At 35.0% G+C, this 18657-nt stretch overlaps 1 protein-coding gene across 1 annotated transcript in view; it reads left to right on the top strand.

Annotated features, from left to right (window-relative positions):
• The window catches only part of ADGB (androglobin), a 153053-nt gene that overhangs the window by 113256 nt on the left and 21140 nt on the right, over window positions 1–18657 (top strand). Inside the window, exons 27-29 of the mRNA XM_057310981.1 lie at window positions 1152–1336; window positions 9261–9460; window positions 11584–11695. Of these exons, the coding sequence (XP_057166964.1) occupies window positions 1152–1336; window positions 9261–9460; window positions 11584–11695 (497 nt within the window). The remainder of the gene's footprint in view (window positions 1–1151; window positions 1337–9260; window positions 9461–11583; window positions 11696–18657) is intronic.

Below are 18657 nucleotides of genomic sequence, written 5' to 3'. Positions count from 1 at the left end.
GACCTGAAGAATATTAAGATTCTCTGACGGTTATGGGAATGTCAATGGGAGAGAAGTCTAAAAAAAAGCCAACCAAAATAGAAGGCAGAGAAGTTGTCACACTTGTGGGAGAAGTTTTTGAAGAAGAGGAAAATGAGGGTTGACTCAACCTTGTCAAATTCTCCCGAGACGTCAAGAAAGATGAGAACTGAAATTTCAGAGGTGACAAGCTGCTGGAAACTTGCAAGAGCAAGGTTAGCACTTTGATTGGCGGCTGAGTAGAGTGTTGTGAGCCAATAGGAAGAGATGAGGTTGTGGACACTGGCAATCAATAACTCTCCTTTGATGCCAACCTGGGGAGGAGTGAAAAAATCAGCAGAGGCTAGACCTCAAGGTTGGTTGAAGGTTTTTTTTGTTGTTGTTAGTGTTTTTGGTTTGTTTTGCTTTGATTTCTTTGTTCAAAGATGGGTGAGACCTGCACGTGTACAAAAACCAATGACAAGGAGGAATAAAGGAGGGGAGATTTAAAATACAGGAGAAACGTGATATTTAGAAAAGCAAATTTCTAGAGAAATTGAAAGTTTATCAGGTCCTGAGCATTTGTGAGGATTCACCTAAACTAGGAAAAAGAACCCCAACAAGATAAAAAAACAAACAAAACAAAACCTCTTTGGTTGCATCAAGGGAGGGGTTGGGATGGTATTATACTGTAAATTTTGTCTTTTTGTAAAGATTTCTAACTTATGTGGTAAAGGTTGAGAGTACTAATTTTGATTTCTCTGTATTTTTATGAATCAAAGAAACATGGTAACAGTGAAGCTTTGAAGGATGTTGCCAGTTGTCCAACTGGAGAGGAGGGTATAATAGGAAGATTTTGCATGTCCATAGTTTGCAGATCTATCATGTTTTATAAGTGTTTATCATCTCTAAACAAAAGTTACATTTCCTGCTTGGGATATGATGATAATAAATGTCCTATGCCTTTCATTTTAGATAGCATATTAAGATCTTTTGTCAAAGTCTATAATAGCAATAATGTTTCCAGGATTTGGGTCAATTTTACACAATGGATTTATTTTTAGATTATCATATCAGCAGATTATACAGTTTCCTTTACTGACTTGAGGGAAAGATCAATAAACTGCTTATAAGTCAAATGTTTTTCTTTATAGGTATTCTGTTAAAGTTGCTTTACCGAATCCTGTTACGGTACAGGTACGCACATCCAAACCAGATGTATTCATCAAGATACAGATCTTAGAAAATGAGGAAATTATTGTCAGCTCCACTGGGAAAGGGCAAGCTATCATCCCAGCTGTTAACTTCTTGGGGAGTGAAAAAGTTGTGAGCTCCCAGTGTGAGTGTGCCTTTTGCTTTTTTAAATGTGTTATTTAGATCCATAAATAAGTATTTATGTTTATGTAACTGATTTTAAAATATTTTATTTAAGGTAAAATAGCAAATAAGCATTTCCATCTGTAAAACTTGATATTATAGTAAAGCCTTTTAAAAAACTATTGCATTTGTGTGTCAGATTAGTCTCTGAAGATCAACAGATTGCTATAATTCTACCTTGAAGACTGTCTTATTACATGAACCTTCTTAGAATTCTGAATAAGAAATAACATTTTTTATTATTTTGAAAGAATTTTTTACTGTTCTTTTATCCCTAATTCATTATTTTTAGAAAATTTTCTATTAAAATTGACAGAAACTTTGAAATCATTACTTTCAATGTAATAGTCACAAGAACTATTAATTAATAAGATAAAATTGTTTCTGAAATAATGGAAAACAGAGATACTGAGATACAGACTCAGTTATTTTAATAATGATTCTGACCATAAAAATAATACATTGCCCAATGTAGAAAATTTTGAAACAGAAAATTGTAAACAAGAGAACAGGAAATCCCTTTACTTTTCCTGAATTCTGCCGCTATGTTTTTTTTTTTTTTAATAATTTGTTATATCTTTTTTTTTTTTTTAAGATTTATTTATTTATCTGGGGCACCTGCGTGGCTCTGTCGGTTGGATGTCTGCCTTCAGCTCAGGTCATGATTCCGGATCCCAGGATCCAACCTTGTGCCGGGCTCCCTGCTCAGCAGGGAGCCTGCTTCTCCCTCTGTCCCTCAACCCGCTACTACTCTCTCTCTCCCAAATAAATAAATAAAATCTTAAAAAAAAAAGGTTTTTTTATTTATTTGAGAGAGGCAGAGTGTGCATACAGGAAGTGGGGGGCAGGTAGAGGGAAAGAGAGAGAGAATCTCAAGCAGACTCCCCGCTGAGTGCAGAGCTCTACACAGGTCTCAATCTTACAACCCTGAGATCATGACCTGAGCCGAAATGAAGAGTCAGACGCTTTACTAACTGACCCACCCTGGTGTCCCTAAATAATTGATTATATCTTACAGTTGACCTTTGCATAACAATTTGTAGCCAGCATCCTTCCTGAACTCTCATTCCCAATAGTACTTATGTTGCTTATCTTAAGTGTATAAGCAAATTACTAAAAATAACTTTCTACTTGTGTTCTAATATTTGAATGTTTCTTTTCTTTTTTTTTCTTTTCAGTCTTTTTTTAGAATAGATGCACCCAAAGCAGGGCTCTCTTTATTTTTTCTTAGTAAGCCTGTAAACAATGTGTGAGTTGTCATTGTAGCCTAGGGATATTCCCTTCCAGTATGAGTAAGAATTTGGAGGACTAGAGAATTGAAGACCTCACGCTGTAATGGCCTAGGGAAGTGGGAAATGCACTACATTAGATTAGGAAGGCTGAGCTTGAGTGCAATTGCAAATTAAGCAATTGTTTTGATCCTGTCTCCTTTTCTCCCATTATTTGCCCTTCATCCCTGAATATACCCAGGGTTGTTTTCAGGACTCAATTCACATTACTACAGGTGGTTTTTCATTCAAATCTGCCTTCACTCCATTTATATCTTTTCCATCGATATATTAAGACTATCAGAGTACTGTTAAGTTTTGCTAGTCTGAATGCTGCTCTTACTCTTTAAGTTGGCTCTGTTTTCTTCGTTCTAATCCAGTCTACACAGATTTCATAGTTTGCTTCATGCAGGGATACCTTAATGCCAAAACTTTAGCAGGCACTTATATACGACTCTCCCATGGTACTTTTGGCCTCTTGTTTTTTTCTTTAGATAACTAGTTAGCCCCAACGTTCTTCTCCAAATCCTTTCATTCAAATTAGTAGTCAGGGGCACGAGAATGGCTTAGTCGGTTAGGCAGCTGCCTTTGGCTCAAATCACGATCCCAAGGGCTTGAGATGGAGACCCGAGTCAGGCTCCCCCTCAGCGGGGAGCTTGCTTCTCCCTCTGCCTCTGCCCCTCCCCACCGCTCATGCTTGTGCACAAACACACTCTCTCTCCCTCTGCTCTCTCAAATAAATAAATAAAATCTTCAAATGACTAGGGTCAGACACTGTTTATAGTTTGTCACATAGGTTATCATTATTTCATTTCAAAGATTACTATTTCCAAGAGAATTACACATAAACATTTAAATAATTTTATGAGTTTACTTAAGGCAAAGAAAGGGACAGAAATGGAGTAGAAGGGTAATTGGAGCAGGATTCAGAAATTAATCTAAAATTACAGCCATTATCCAAGATTATTCTTTTACAAAGTATTTCTGTTTTCACATTTGTATTCCTAGATGGCATTCAATACAATTTTTTTGATTTCCCTTCAAACCATGTAAAAATCTATCATTTTCCTTCTGATTGCCTTGACTATGTAGATTAATTAATTTAAGGAGAACTGACACCTTCATAATATTGAATTCATATGCAAGTAAAGGCTATTTCTTTCCATTTATTCTTGACTTTTTTTTCAGTTTCACAGAATGGATTTTAAAATTTCTCCATAGATACAGATAGAGTTGTTACTGTGAGTTACATTATTTCTTTATTTAGATTTCAAACAGGATATTATTTTTAAAGGGATGCTAATAACTTGTATTTATGAATTATATAAGCAGACATTGAAATTCCTTTTTCCTTCTAAACATCTTTCAGTGGCTTCTCTTGGAAACATATTTATTTATGAATTCTTTACGACCTGTATTTCTGGAGCCCCCACCAAAAGTACATGCAAAAAAAAAATGTGTGTGTGTATGTGCACATAATACTTGCAGGAGAATAGGATATGGCAGACTATGATATTTATTCTGCAAGCACACATTTTATTGCACTAAAGAAATAAACTCCATTGCAAAGATGTGGAAGGCCCTAAAGCGACCCAGTGGCGAAATCTGAAATATAGGCCTCTTCAGGTTTTGCTTTATCTCATGGGAATTTTAAAGAATGTCAATGTATTTTATTTCATATGATTTTAAAGAATAAAATCTTATACCAGTACTCATGCTGTAGGGTTAATATCAAATTTGAAATTTTCCACAGATTCTACAATCTAAGGAATTGGGTCTTTGAGGAAATACTACAGACTAGGGATAGTAAAATATTTTATTTCATAGGACTGTACAAGGCTCAATTTTGTTGATGATATACCGTAACTAATGTAGTCAGTCTCCTACTGATAGTGATTTGTGATAACTTTAATCTTATATTTACACAAAGAATGCGGAGTTGTTTTTTTTTAAAACGCACGTATATAATTTTCTGAACTTATATATGCATATATATTAGATAAATGCTTAGATGTTGAACTCTGGGGTCAAGGGTACCTATAGTTTAATTTTGGTATATATTGTCAAATTGTCTTCCACTGCGTTTGTGTATACTTGTCATTTTATCCTTTATTCTGCTATCACATTCTTGACTTTTGTCAATCTGACTGCTAAAAATGTTAATTTGTATTACACTTGGGGTTAGTGAAGTTCAACCATGTATGATTTTATAGATCTTATTTATCTTCCTTTCATATTTTCTTTTTGTAAATTTTTTTGTGTGGTATGCCTATTTTTCTATTGGAATTAGCTGGGGTTTTTTTTTTTTCTTATTGATTTGTAGATTCTCCTATATTAAGGAAAATTTTCCCTTTTTTCATCTGTGGTTGAATGATGGGTTGAATGAATGACTTAATGTCTGAAGGAAGTAATGAAGGAATTACTTCACAAGGGTAGAGATTTCGTGTCATTCATTTTTAACTGTTAATCAAAGTATAATTTATACAGAGCAAACAGCACAAATCTAATTTGATGAATTTGGTAAGAGCGTACGCTAGTGTGACCCACACCTCTAACAAGATACAGACATTTCTATCACCTACAAAGATCTCTCAAGGCCATTTCTATTCAATTCCCCCCTCCCCAAAGAGGCAACCACTGTTCATATTTTCACCACAGGAGACTAATTTTACCTACCCTAGAACTTCATGAAACCACACAAATACTCTTTTGGCACTGGTATCTTTAGCTCAGGATAATGTTTTTAAGATATATTCCTGTTGTTGCTACTGCACTTCTTTTTATATTGCAGAGTATTATCCCATTGTATGAACATACTACACTTTATTTATTTATTCTCTTATTGGGCATATGAGCTTTTTCCAGTTTTAGGATATGATAACCAAAGCTGCTAGAGATAGACTTGTATAAGTTTTATTTTTAAACTATGTTTTCATTTTTCTTGAATCAATATTCAGATGTTGAATTAATGTGCCACGGCTTGATGTATGTATATTTTATCTTTTTTAACTTGGCAAAAAAAAATTATCAAAGAGACTGTATCATTTTACACTCCCGTCAGCAGAGTATATGAGTTCTGATTTCTCCATATTTTTGCCAACGTTTTTTATTTTAGTCATTCTGATGGATATGTAGTGCTATTTCTTTGTGCTTTAAATTTGCTGACTAATGATATTGACCTTATTGGCCCTATGTGTGCTTACTGGCCATTTGTATAACTCATTGAATGAAGTATCTAGTCATACATTATGGCCATATTTTTAATGGGTTGTCTTTTTTTTAATATATTCTGTATACACATCTTCATCAAATATTTGTTTTGCAAATACGATCTCTTGCTTTCTCATTTCTTTAGCAATAACTTTTTTAAAAGATTTTATTTATTTGAGATAGAGTGAGAGCAAGTGAGAGAGAGATTGAGAGCACAAGCTGAGGGGAGGGGCAGAGGGAGAGGGAGAAGTAGGCTCTCCACTGAGCAGGGAGCCCGATTTGGGACTCGGCGCCAGGATGCTGGGATCATGACCTGAGCTGAAGTCAGATGCTTAACCGACTGAGCCACCCAGGTGCCCCAGCAAATAACTTTTTAAGAGCTTTTAATTTTGATGAAGTCAGTCATCATTTAGAAAAAATTACTAGTGCAGTTTGTGTATTATCTAAGAAATCTTTCTTTAATCCAAGGTCATGGATATTACATGTCATATTTTATACTATCCATTTAATAATAGCATCTATGTTTATGACCCACCTCAAATGTTTGTATATAATGTAAAGTAGAGGATCAATGTTCTGGTTCTTTTTATTCCCATGTGCATATCCAGTTTTTCTGGCACTGTATGTTGGAAAGCCTTTATTTTGCACATTGAATTCCCTTGAAACTTTTGTCAAAAATCAATTGGCTATGTGTGCATGGGTCTATTTTGGAACTCTGTTTTGATCAATTGATATTCAATCAATCAATATTCACTCTCAGTCCAACACCACCTTTTCTTGAAACTTGTAGCTTTAGATTTTGATTGGGATTGTGCTGAACTTGGGGAGAATTAGCATCTTAACAAACTGAGTTTGCTGGTCACATGAACACAGTATATCTCTCAACCTATTTTAGTCTTCAATATCTCTCAACAGTGTTTTATACTTTCTATGTATAGACTTCACACATACTTTCTTAAGTTCATACCTAAATATTTTGGTTTTATAGTAGTGCCGTGTAGGACTAAGAATACATGTACTTTAGATCACTTGATATCAGTATTAATGTCCTAGGGCTACTGTAACAAATTACCCCAAACTGGGTGGCTTAAACCAACAAAAATTTATTCTCTTACAGTTCCGGAAGTCAGAGATCCAAAATTAAGGTGGTGTCAAGGCCACACTCCCATCAAAGTTTCTAAAAGAGGATCCTCCTTTACTTCTTCCAGATTTTGGTGGCTCTTGGCATATCTTGGCTTGTGATGGCACACTTTTGGCAATCTCTGCCTGTCTTCACATAGCCTTCTTTCTGTGTGGCTCTGTGTCATCTCCTTTCATTCTCTTTTAAGGACACCCATCATTAGATTTAGGGCCCACTCTAATCCAGGTTGATCTCATCTTGGGACCCTTACCTTAATCATAGCTGCAAATACCCTTCTGTCAAATAAGGTCACATTCTGGATAGACCTCTCTCTTCTGGGGGATCACTGTTCCACCCACTAAAATATCATACCGGGGACAGTTAGCCTCTGTTCATTTTTTTTTTTTTCACTCTCTGCTTCTATTTAGATCGTTTTGGTTGCTTATCTTCAAGTTTACTAATCTTTTCTTCTGATTTGACTATGTGCTTTTAAAGTCCATCCAGGAATGGGGCGCCTGGTTGGCTCAGTTGGTTAAGAGCGTGCCTTCAGCTCAGGTCATGATCCCAGGACCCTGGGATTGAGCCTGATATCGGACTCCCTGTTCTTCTCCCTCTCCTTCTGTCTGCTGCTCTGCCTGCTTGTGCTCTCATGCTTTTTCTCTGTCAAATAAATAAATAAAATCTTTAAAAAAAAATAAAGTACATTCAGGAATATGTCATTCCAGATAGAGTCCAACCTTGAATTTCATTTTGATTCTCTGTTCCATTTTTCTGTTGATATTCACCATTTATTCTTTTATTATGTTGATCTTTTCTCTTAAGTCCTCAAACACATTTCTAATAGCTATTTTAAAGTTTTCATTTGCTAAAGTTTTTTGTTTTGTTTTATTGCTAACTCCAACATCTGTGTCAGCTATGTCATTATTTCTATTGACTTTTTTCTCAAATTATGTTCGTGTTTTTGGCTTCTTCACATATCAGACTGTGTGCTGCACATAGTACATGCTACAATGCTAAGAGTCAGGATTAGGCTCTCTTCATTGAAAGAGTTTTGAATTTTGTTCTAGTAAGCAGTTTATTGACAGCTTAGCTTAATCTTCTCAAGACTTGGTTTTAAGCTTTCTTAAATTGGGTCTAGAGCTTCCATTACTCTAGGGTGGGCATTGTACTTCCCTTAAAGAATAGCCTTTCTTGAGTCTCAGTTGATGCCCTGTGTGTTCATTAAATTTCCATACTTTGGCAGAACTTTAGGGTCTTTCAACACTGTACAAACTTCAGAATCCCCATTAAGCTCACAGTCTTCTGGGAGTTGTCTGCCAGGCACCATTAGGTGATTGTACAAATAAAGTTTAGAATTCAGTTAAGGACCCAAGTGGACCCCTATGCATATTTCTGGGCTCAATATCTGCCCCTGGCACCCTGCCTCACAAATTTTAGTTGTCTCAGGAGTCTCAAGCTATAGTCTTGCTTCTTGAACCTGACAACACTGCTGTTCACTGTTTGGACTCTGCTTCCCTGTGCCACAATCGAGAAGGTGCTCGTAGGCAGAAATCGGCAGAAGTGGACAGAGCTTCCTGTATGTTTCCTTTCTTTCGAGGATGACAGCTCTGGGCTGTGCATTGTTTAATGGCTGAAAAACAGTTGCTTTATACATTTTATCTAATTTTATTTTTTTCGTGGCTTTGAGTAAATCCAGTGCCCATTATTTTGTTATGCCTAAAACTGGAATTTCTCTGAGTCATTCACTTAGGTTCTCTCAATGTATGTTTGATCAATTAATAACATCGGGCACATTTCTATTTTTTTATCCCTCCAAATGGTAGTTTTATTATATTTTAATTACAAAAACATGAATAGAGAAATTAAAAATAAAATGAAAGTCTTACATAAGTATAATAACATACACACACATGGTGTATTAAACACTGAAGAAGTCAGAATATGTGGTAGTAGTTTAGTGTCATTCAAGTGACACAAAATGAATGAAAAATTGTTGAATTGTTGTACATTCTTTTAGCAATCAGTGGTTGCTCAGAGTGTGCATTGCTCTATGCAAGTCACAGGCTATTACATAAGTTTCTTTAAGACCAGAATATCTCCCAGAAGTTAGCGATACTGCTTTTTTATCTCATTAAAACAAAACGAATTGACCTGTTCCTCTGTGTGTCTTATGAAAGTGTATAGCTAAAGAACCATGCATTTCACACAGTTTAACTTAAGTGTAATAAATTTCATAACCATGCATTTCACACAGTTTAACTTAAGTGTAATAAATTTCTCCTTTTCAGCTAGCAAACAAATTCTTTTAACACATGCTGCAACCAAGAAGGAGCAAGAATTGTACATCAAGAAGAAATCTACCCAGGGCAGTCAGAAATCCTATAAGGGTAGACCGGCAAGTGCGATCGTAGACACTGGACAGCCCATTCTGGAGGAGGAAACTGTCAGCATGCCTACCATAGAAGAAAATGCTAGCACTCCACAGCAGGTGTATTTATGCTTACCTTCAACGAGTGGTATTACTCCTAAAAATCTAATAAAAGTAACGATGATTCTTTTCCTCAGCCTTGTCAATGTATATGACACTTTCTATCTGCAATGCCACCAGTGTAGAACAGAATCAAGGGACTGAACATTATTTAATAGTTTCTCTGTGCCCAGGTGTTAAAATATATGGCAAGTTTAATGTGTATACTAACCCTATACCATAGATGTAAATATCTTATGCTACATGATTTATGAGGCTCTATAATTGTGAGAAAGGTCACATATTAATAAAAACTAATTTGCTCATTCCTTAAGTTAAAAAATATATAGGTATATGTAAAATAAGGGACCATTCATGTGATTTCAAGCAACAGAAGAAAACATGTATCCGCCAGAAACAAAATAAACAAATAAATAAATAAATAAGAAGAAATACAAATAAAAGGTCAGAAATAAATCCTAATATGACTAATGGCAATAAACACAAATGAATTACTAATCAATTAAAAGAAAAAAAAACTAAAGTTAGATTAAAAAGTAAGATCCAACTATAAGTAGCCTGAAAGTGACAATTTTAAACAAAATGGCACAGAAAGTTTAAAGTTGGACTGAGAGAACTGTGGTGATATTAACACATCTCAGTGCACAGAATTCATGAAGGATATTGTGTAAAAATAAAAGGAAGAATATAACAAGTAAATATGACCATAACTAATATATAGCACAACTTAACTGGCCAGACTCAATGAATAAAAAGCAAAACCTCTTTAGAACTACAAAGAAAAATAAAGTTAGTTAATAGTCGAAGACTTTAATATACGACTCTCAGAAATGAATAGATCAAGCTGAAAAAAATACACATGATCTCTAGGATTTGAAAAACTTAAGGATAAGTTTAATTCTTTAGATATTTGTGTAGAACACTTCACCTAATAAATGGAGAATATGCCTTTTCATAGCACACATAAGAAGCCTCGATAAAAAGCACAATATATTATATAGATGTTATCTGAACATAGTGCAATAATACAGAAATTAGTAAAAACAGCCTAAAATCCCATAAATGTGGAAGCAAAATAAAATATGCTAAATAGTTCTGTAGTGACAAAGAACATCAAAAAAGGAAATCATGAATATGAAGAACTAAACAACTAAAAAATACAAATCAAAATTTGTAACCACTCTAAAGTAGCGTTCAGTGGAATGTTGACTTTCAAATTAATTCATTAGGAAGCATGAATGATTAAAAACAAATGCGCTAAGCTATTAAAACAAAAAGTTAGAAAAAGAGCAAAAGAATAACTCAAAGAAAAAAGAAGAAAAAGTTTTAATAAAAGTGAGGGTAAAAATTAATAAAATGGGGAGCAAAATTTAGCAAGATGAATGAACCTTGAGCTTTTTTAAGATCAGTAAGAGGACATGCTTCTTGTAACACCAGTGAAGAAGAAAAAAAAAAGAAAATATAAATAAACCAAATACAGAACAACAACGAAAAAATAGGGTGGAGGTATAAATGCAAGCAACAGGTTTTTTAAAAAAATTAAACTATTAAACACAACTCTATGCTAGTGAATTTAAGACTTAAGAGAGAAAGATATAACAAATGCTTGGGGTGAGGGAGGACAGGCAAAGCTACTTCAATAGAAGATAGAAAATGTGAAATAATAATAATAAAGAATAATAACGCTAAAATGCTAATCAAAGTTTTACCTTTCCAAAAGTCATAGGCCCATCTGGCTTCACAGAATAGATCTAACAGATTTTCAAGGAGTAAATTGTCCTAGAAAACAGAAAACCAGCACAAAGTTCCCAATCCTTTTTAAGAGATTAATGTAATCCTGATTCCAAAACTGAGGAGTAACAAACGTAAAATGAGTAAGTTTCATTTTTAAACATGGATACAGAAATTATACATACTAGACTATATAATGGCAGGTGTTGGTGGGGATGTGAGGATGAATTTTATGGACTGTGATATTATAAAATTTTGGAGAACACCTGATAGTATTTGACCCAATTATGATTGTGTGATCCAGAAAAATTATGTATTTATTATTTGCTTATTAGGTATATACTGTATTTATTTTTATTATTTATGCTTAAACATTGCATTTTATTTCACAGGTCAACAAGTACATCATACAATGTTTGGTATTGTATAACAGTTGGCCCCTCACTGAAAGTCAGCAGGCATTTGTTCAAGCACTAAAAGAGTTGGAGAAAAATGATAGCAAAGGTATGTCCCCCTAAATATTAGTCATACACCTTATATTTTATATAAATATTTAATAGTAAATTAATCATGTAATTATTGGAACAGTATTGCTTACAATTGGCATTTCATATCCAGCGGCATTTTGTTTTGTTAATTGATTATGTTTCAAAATCTTTACTACTTGGTTTGTAAGAACCAAAAATATATGATTGTTTAGCCTTAGTTTAAACATGTTTTGTCCAGTTAGCAAAAATTACTTGATGATTATCTAAGACGTGTACAGAAGACTTTTCTGTTATAAAATTATACTTGTCTAAGTTGTTGAGATAGTGTAACTCTGAAGGTTAGTTCTTAAAATATTCAAGAGAAGGAGAATATCCAAGTGAAAGAAGATTCAGGTTTATTTTTTTCAAATATAAGCTACTTTCAAAATTCCTGAGGAGGGAGTTTGATGCATTAGAAAAAGATACTCGCAAAGTGGACCCATGCAGTTCAGACCCATGTTGTTCAAGGGTCAACAGTATTTCCTATGAGAACACAATACCGTTGAGGGCAGGGAGTTCCACGAATTCTTGCCTATTCAATCTTGTGTTATCCATAGTGCAGACAGTGCACCCAGTAATCACTCCATGTTATTTGTCGAATATGTGAAAAAAAGAATACATCTAAGCTACTCTTATTATTATTGCCCTTATTCACTAATTGTCAAAAACGCTGTTCACACATTTGCTTGCATATACTAACTGCATGAACCTGTTCATTTAAAGGCTTGATAGAGGTTTGTTTATCACCAAAGTTAAGAGAAAGCTATTATTGCTGAACTAAATCTTTATAAGAAGGGACAGATTCCAGGGTGAGACATAAAATCCAAAGAAAAGTTATAAAACTAATGACCCCGAGAGTCCCCATTTCCTTTCCAGTGTATTGAGCATGCGTCCATAGACCACGTGGAACTCCACGGGGATTTTGAACTTGTCTGCCTCCCCATTGCCCCTCCGTCGCTGGGAAAGGGACTCTGCCTCGGCCTCATCATTGCATCTCTAGAACCAGATAGAAGCTGTTAGTAAATGTTTATTGAACAAATGCATGAGCTTGCTATGCCAGGAACAGCAGGAGCGTCTAAGTTCTAATGGCATCCTGGACTGGGGGCTTGAAAAGATTCTGGGCTGTTTGCGGGTTGGCAAGAAAGTGTTGTGACCTTTTATCAGCGTCTAGCATGGACATGTTTAGAGAAAGTGGGGGCGCCAGAGCCACACTGTGGCCACCTCTTGGCTATTCGTATGTGTTGTGTGTTTCCAGGGCAATTGCTCTGGTGCTCAAAACTTGTTTCTTGAATTAGGAGCTTTGCTACTGCTACTCATGATGTACTTAAAATCCCCTAAGGCAGGTACCCTTTCGCACATTCCCTAGGTAAATTCATAGAATGTGAATTTTGCTGAAACATCTCTTCATTCTCCAAGAGGCAGTACCCCCACTGCCCTGCACCACTGAGAATATCTGAAATATAGAGCAGATATGACCTCAATCTAGAATTCTCATCTACCAGAAAAGAACACAATTATGGTATGAATAAATGGCATATGGAAGCTGAAAACTCCTTTAAATTAGTCATTATCTCCACTTTCTCTATAGTCCAAATCAAAATCTCATAGTTTATACTGTGCTAAAAAAAAATCTAGATAATTTTTTCCAATATAAATCAATGGAAATCTGCTTGAAATAATGGATGGTGCAAATTACTGGATGATTTTGTGTCCCCTCCTATAAAAAAGTAGATAGTATGTGCTTAATATGAAATGGATTAAATATTATATGCTAAAGATCTAGTCAAATAAAATATTCATAATTATAAAAATAAATCAAGATAATAGAGAAATGGCACTGTTTTGTGTGGGCACGTGTATATGATGTGTGTTCAGCAAAGATATTATTTCTTTTTTGTTTTTCAAGGAAAGTGTATAGTACTGTTAGATTTTACATTACCATTCTGGGTATCAGGGATTTTAATAGATCAGAGAGTGAGAGTCAAATCCTAGGGTTTTTTGCTTTTGTTTTTGTTTTTGTTTTTGTTTTGCCTGTGTGGGCTCTTTCATGATTTGTCTGTAGCTCTTTATACTTCTGATTTCTATATTAGAATATCTGTTGCACCTGTCTTGACAAGCTCAAAATAGTCATGCTACTGTTGTTTATAGCAATGATCGGTGTGAACTCAGATCCACACGACAGGGAATAAATAATCCCAGTTTAATCATGAAAAGGAAATAACAGAAACAATCTTTCAAAATTCAGTGTGGGATCTTGTTCATGGGGAGCACCTGTTTCTGAATAATGTTCCAGCAAGATAGAAGAATGCACACTGATAAAGGAAATATTTGTGAGTTCAGGAACTGTAGCACAACATTGAACAATGCTGTTAGAATAGTGAATGAGGGGCTTTCCTTCCAACTCTTCAAAGTGAACTTCTAACATCTCAAAAGGTGCAAAATACCTTCAAATACCCTCAAGTCTAGTCAAATGCAGGTTTTTAAAATAATTATAAAATAATTCAATAATTAGAAATTTGTTCCCATAATACATAAATTGAGTGAATTATGTAAACTTGACGTAAACTGGGGATCTTTAGAAAAAGAAGAAATGACACTTTGAAGTGGAGACAAACTGGTGGGGGGGGGGTGTGCGCTTGAATGGTTTGTATGATGAAGTCCTGAAGAATACCAAGCAGGGGAAGTGAACCATTGTTTTGGAAGTGAAAGTGTCGAGAATATAGTGTCTCAGAAGGTAGGCAGGAGCCTATTTTGGACACACCTGACCTGCAGGGCCACCCACCAGGTGTAAGGTGTGGCTGGAGAGAGGCTAATTCCCGTCAGAGGAATGCACAGAACGAAAGGACCAGGCAAGCCCTATGCGCATGTCTCACTATTCCAGGCCATTCCCCTTCTCGACCTGGGTCAGGAATGCTGGGGAAGAAAGATTCAGAAATGCTTTCCTGTGCTTAGCTCACAGAAATTCTTTATTGCTAATATGAGCACTTCATCTACCATTAGTCATAGGTGACCCTAGATTGCCACCACTCTTCAAAAATATATGAATGGGTCAGAGAGCAAAAGGGGTACACGCGGGAAAAAAGTGAGTATATACCAACATGTTGAAGTGGTTATAGCTCATTTACATTTTTTTAGTATCTAAAGACAAGATTTAATTTATAACTGAAACTGTGTAAGTCAGAATTTTTAAATGAGCACTTACTATTTTAATCAAAACAAACAAAACAAACCGAAAAGAATGTAATTGTATTTTGTAAGCAAAAAGAAAACACTGGAGAGATCTAAATATTTGGTTATTATGATTATGATTTTTTTTTTAGTTGCTTTATGGGCCTCTTGTTGCACTGTGTACTTTTCATATATTATCGTCAATTCTCATGAAAAAATCTGAAAGGTAGTTATTACCATCCTGATTTTACACATGAGAAAATGAAGCTTAGATGCTGTCAATAATTTGCCTACATTTACACATCTGGAAGAAGCAGAGTAAATATTTCTTTTTTTTTTTTTAAAGATTTTATTTATTTATTTGACAGAGAGAGAGGCAGCGAGAGAGGAAATGCAAGCAGTGGGATTGGGAGAGTGAGAAGCAGGCCTCCCGCTGAGCAGGGAGCCTGATGCTGGGCTCCATCCAAGAACGCCAGGATCATGACCTGAGCCCAAGGCAGATGCCCCATGACTGAGCCACCCAGGCGCCCCCAGAGTAAAGATTTTCACCTATGTCTGACTTATTTCAAAGCTCAGAACCTTTCCACTGTACCATTTTGTCCTTTAGAGACTTTCTAACTAATAGCATTGACATAGCCCTAACGGTTGTGGTGGTGACAGCTGCTAACATTTATGTCGGGGCTTTGGGAAGCTTAATGTATACTGACCCCAGGAGTTCTCACAATAAGCCCGTGAGGTGGTTGCTGGAACTATTCTTATTTTACATCTGAGAACACGGAGGCACACACTGTTCCTGGAGCTTGCCCGTGGTCACACAGCTAGGCACTGGCCCAGCTAGGATTTTGAATGGGAGTTAACTACCTAGCAAGGGTTTTTGGATGGAAATAATAATAATACGTGGGAGTACCAATTTCAGATATTTATTGTATCTTCAGTAATGTCTCTATTTAGGGAACTGTTTCTATTTCTTTACTGAACGTATAAGTTTGCGTGAAGTGTCTCACCATGCTTTTCCTGGAGATCTTTTAAGTTCATCAACTTTAAGTTGTCCAACACTGATGGAGTTCCACTAAACAAACCAATATGACAAACCATCATATTTAATACATTAATGGATAAATGTTAAAATTCCAGAGGAAACTAAAAAATTAATATCTGAAATAATCACAGTAGTATAATTCATGAAATAATATAATGTAAAGTATAGAGTTGGGTAATGGTACAAAATTAATATAAGTTTTTTTTTTAAGTTAACATTTATTAGACTCACGTTGGCGATCATTTTGCAACATGTACAAATATCAAATTATTAAGTTGTCTACCTGAAACTAATACAGTGTTTTATGTCAGTTATGCCTCAATAAAAAAAATAAAAATATAAAAAGAAGGAAAAGAAAAGGAAGTTACTATCAAATGGAGAAATACAGCAACACAGCAGAAATGCCGTAGGCTATCTGAAACTGGGCTATTTATCACCTGAGAAATTAGAATAGTAACTCCTCTCTTTAAGGTTGTTGTGAGGTTTCAAGATAATATATGTGAAGTTCCTAGAACCTGGTAGCCCTCACGAAAATGGTATTCTCATTATTATGTAACCAACTAGAAAAAGAAGTCTCTCGGAATAATTGCACCTTCTTTTTTTGACATCACATTTGACAATTTTATGTGTGAATGAGCAGCTAGTAAAATTAAATTACATGTTGCATTGTATCATACATTTGCTGCTGAAAGCAGCCAGGAAATAAATTCAGAATTGAATTGTATTTAAAATGAACTAGGAAATTGTTTTCTATTTGAAAGCCTATGTTGGCCAATCTTACGAAAGTTAAGCAGCTTTTGAATTCACAATATCATGTTTATAAATGTGGATTTTTAGGGAGCCAGTTTGTTTAAATGAAAACATATCGATATGTCAACTTACATGGGTCAATTATATTCACAACTCAAGACCTACAAACTTCAATTTTAAGGGTATGATGTACTTTATTTAATTTTTTAAAAAGATTTTATTTATTTATTTGAGAGATAGAGTGAGCAATAGAGAGAGCATAAGCTGGGGGTGGGGGGGTGTGGTGGTGGTGGAGAGGCAGAGGGAGAAGCACACTCCCTGCTGAGCAGGGGGCCCGATGTGGGATGTGGGGCTGGATCCCAGATTCCTGGGATGGTGACCTGAGCTGAAGGCAGCGGCTCCCAGGTATGATGTATTCTGGAAAAATTGTTACTAAAATCTTCAATTTTTTTTTAAGTTTATTTATTTACTTATTTGAGAGAGGGAAAGTGAGCAAGAGAGAGAGAGCACAAGCCGGGTGGGGGGGGAGGCAGAGGGCTCAATCCCAGGACCCTGGGATCATGACCCAAGCTGAAGGCAGATGCTTCACTGAATGAGCCACCCAGGTGCCCCCTATTGTCTTCACTGATTAGTTTAGCTTACTTTTTCAATTATAAATACTTTAGATCAAGAAGAAATTAATCAAGTGGTTTTTTTCATTAGTATATTGGTATCCTAATTTAAAATTTTATGTACATCCTGAATTCAATGGAAATATCACATTTACTCATTTAAATTCAACATTTAATTTCAATGAGAAATAAAATTTATAATTTTCTCTAAAAATTCACATCTTTATAACCCATGATAAAAAACTAAGTTCTGAAATAAAACTATGTTCAACTCAGAATATTTCTGTTATAAATTTTTAAGAAGCTTGTCTTCTGGTTAACATGAGACAACAGTGCCACCTTTAGTATATTTTAATACCTAAGCTCTAGTAAAAATTGCTTGCTGAGACAGGTGACTTTTTCTTAAGGATATAGAAATTGGGGGATCTGGACCAGGTAACACTTGGTGATATCATCTACCTTCATATATAATTAGTTGTGTGTTATTTTAAAGTCTTTTTGCCAATATGTTATATTTTTATGTTACTTGCCTACACCTTTCAGGTTCTAGTCTATTTGCAAAGTCACATATGAACTTTGTTTATCATTCTCAAAAGTCTTTGTTTTCAAGTCCCACCCAATTTTATTAGCAGGACTATCACACTATTTTCTTAACTCTAATTAATAATATATTGTTCTTTCTTAGGCACAGTGTATGCATGGTGTTTCCAATTCAAGGTCTTTGAAGAAACCACACATGATGAGATTAGCTATTGATCTATATCTATCTATCTATCTATCTATCTATCTATCATCTATCTATCATCTATCATCTAAAGATTTTCCTGTTTACATTTACCAAGTGCTGTCACACTTGGTAAATGTATACCTTATCCTGAGCAAGTATTCTAGTTTAGAAATTATGTTGATGTTCAAATCTCAGCCGGATTTAGTCCCTGGATACATAAATCTAAACCTTGAATTTTAATCATAAAAAATATGTTTTCTGTAATTTTTATGTCTTATTATCCACTGAAGATTTCTGTCTACTGTATTCTGGATAAATGTAAGGTGGTGTAAGAGGAAAACTAAAGTCATAATGCTAAGGGTCTTTTCAAGTTCATTTCATCAACAGATACTACCGGAGCATTTATTTTCTTCAAGGGGTATATTAGCTTATTTCAGAGGTCATTTACTCTAGAGCTCTTCTAATTACATGAATATACAATGTGAGGTCACGTTTTTCACAGGTGTTGAATTAGTAGGATATCTTACACCTTACTGATATATGGTGCTTATTGATACATATGCTCTCCACACATACAGTTTCCCTATAAAATTTCACATACTGAAGTTGAACAATCTGATCATGAATACATGCTATGAGTTCAG

Source organism: Ursus arctos, unplaced genomic scaffold, assembly GCF_023065955.2.
Source record: "Ursus arctos isolate Adak ecotype North America unplaced genomic scaffold, UrsArc2.0 scaffold_13, whole genome shotgun sequence".
Classification (NCBI taxonomy): domain Eukaryota; kingdom Metazoa; phylum Chordata; class Mammalia; order Carnivora; family Ursidae; genus Ursus; species Ursus arctos.
The sequence above is the reverse complement of the archived record's forward strand: the minus strand, read 5'-3'. Positions and strand labels throughout refer to the sequence as shown.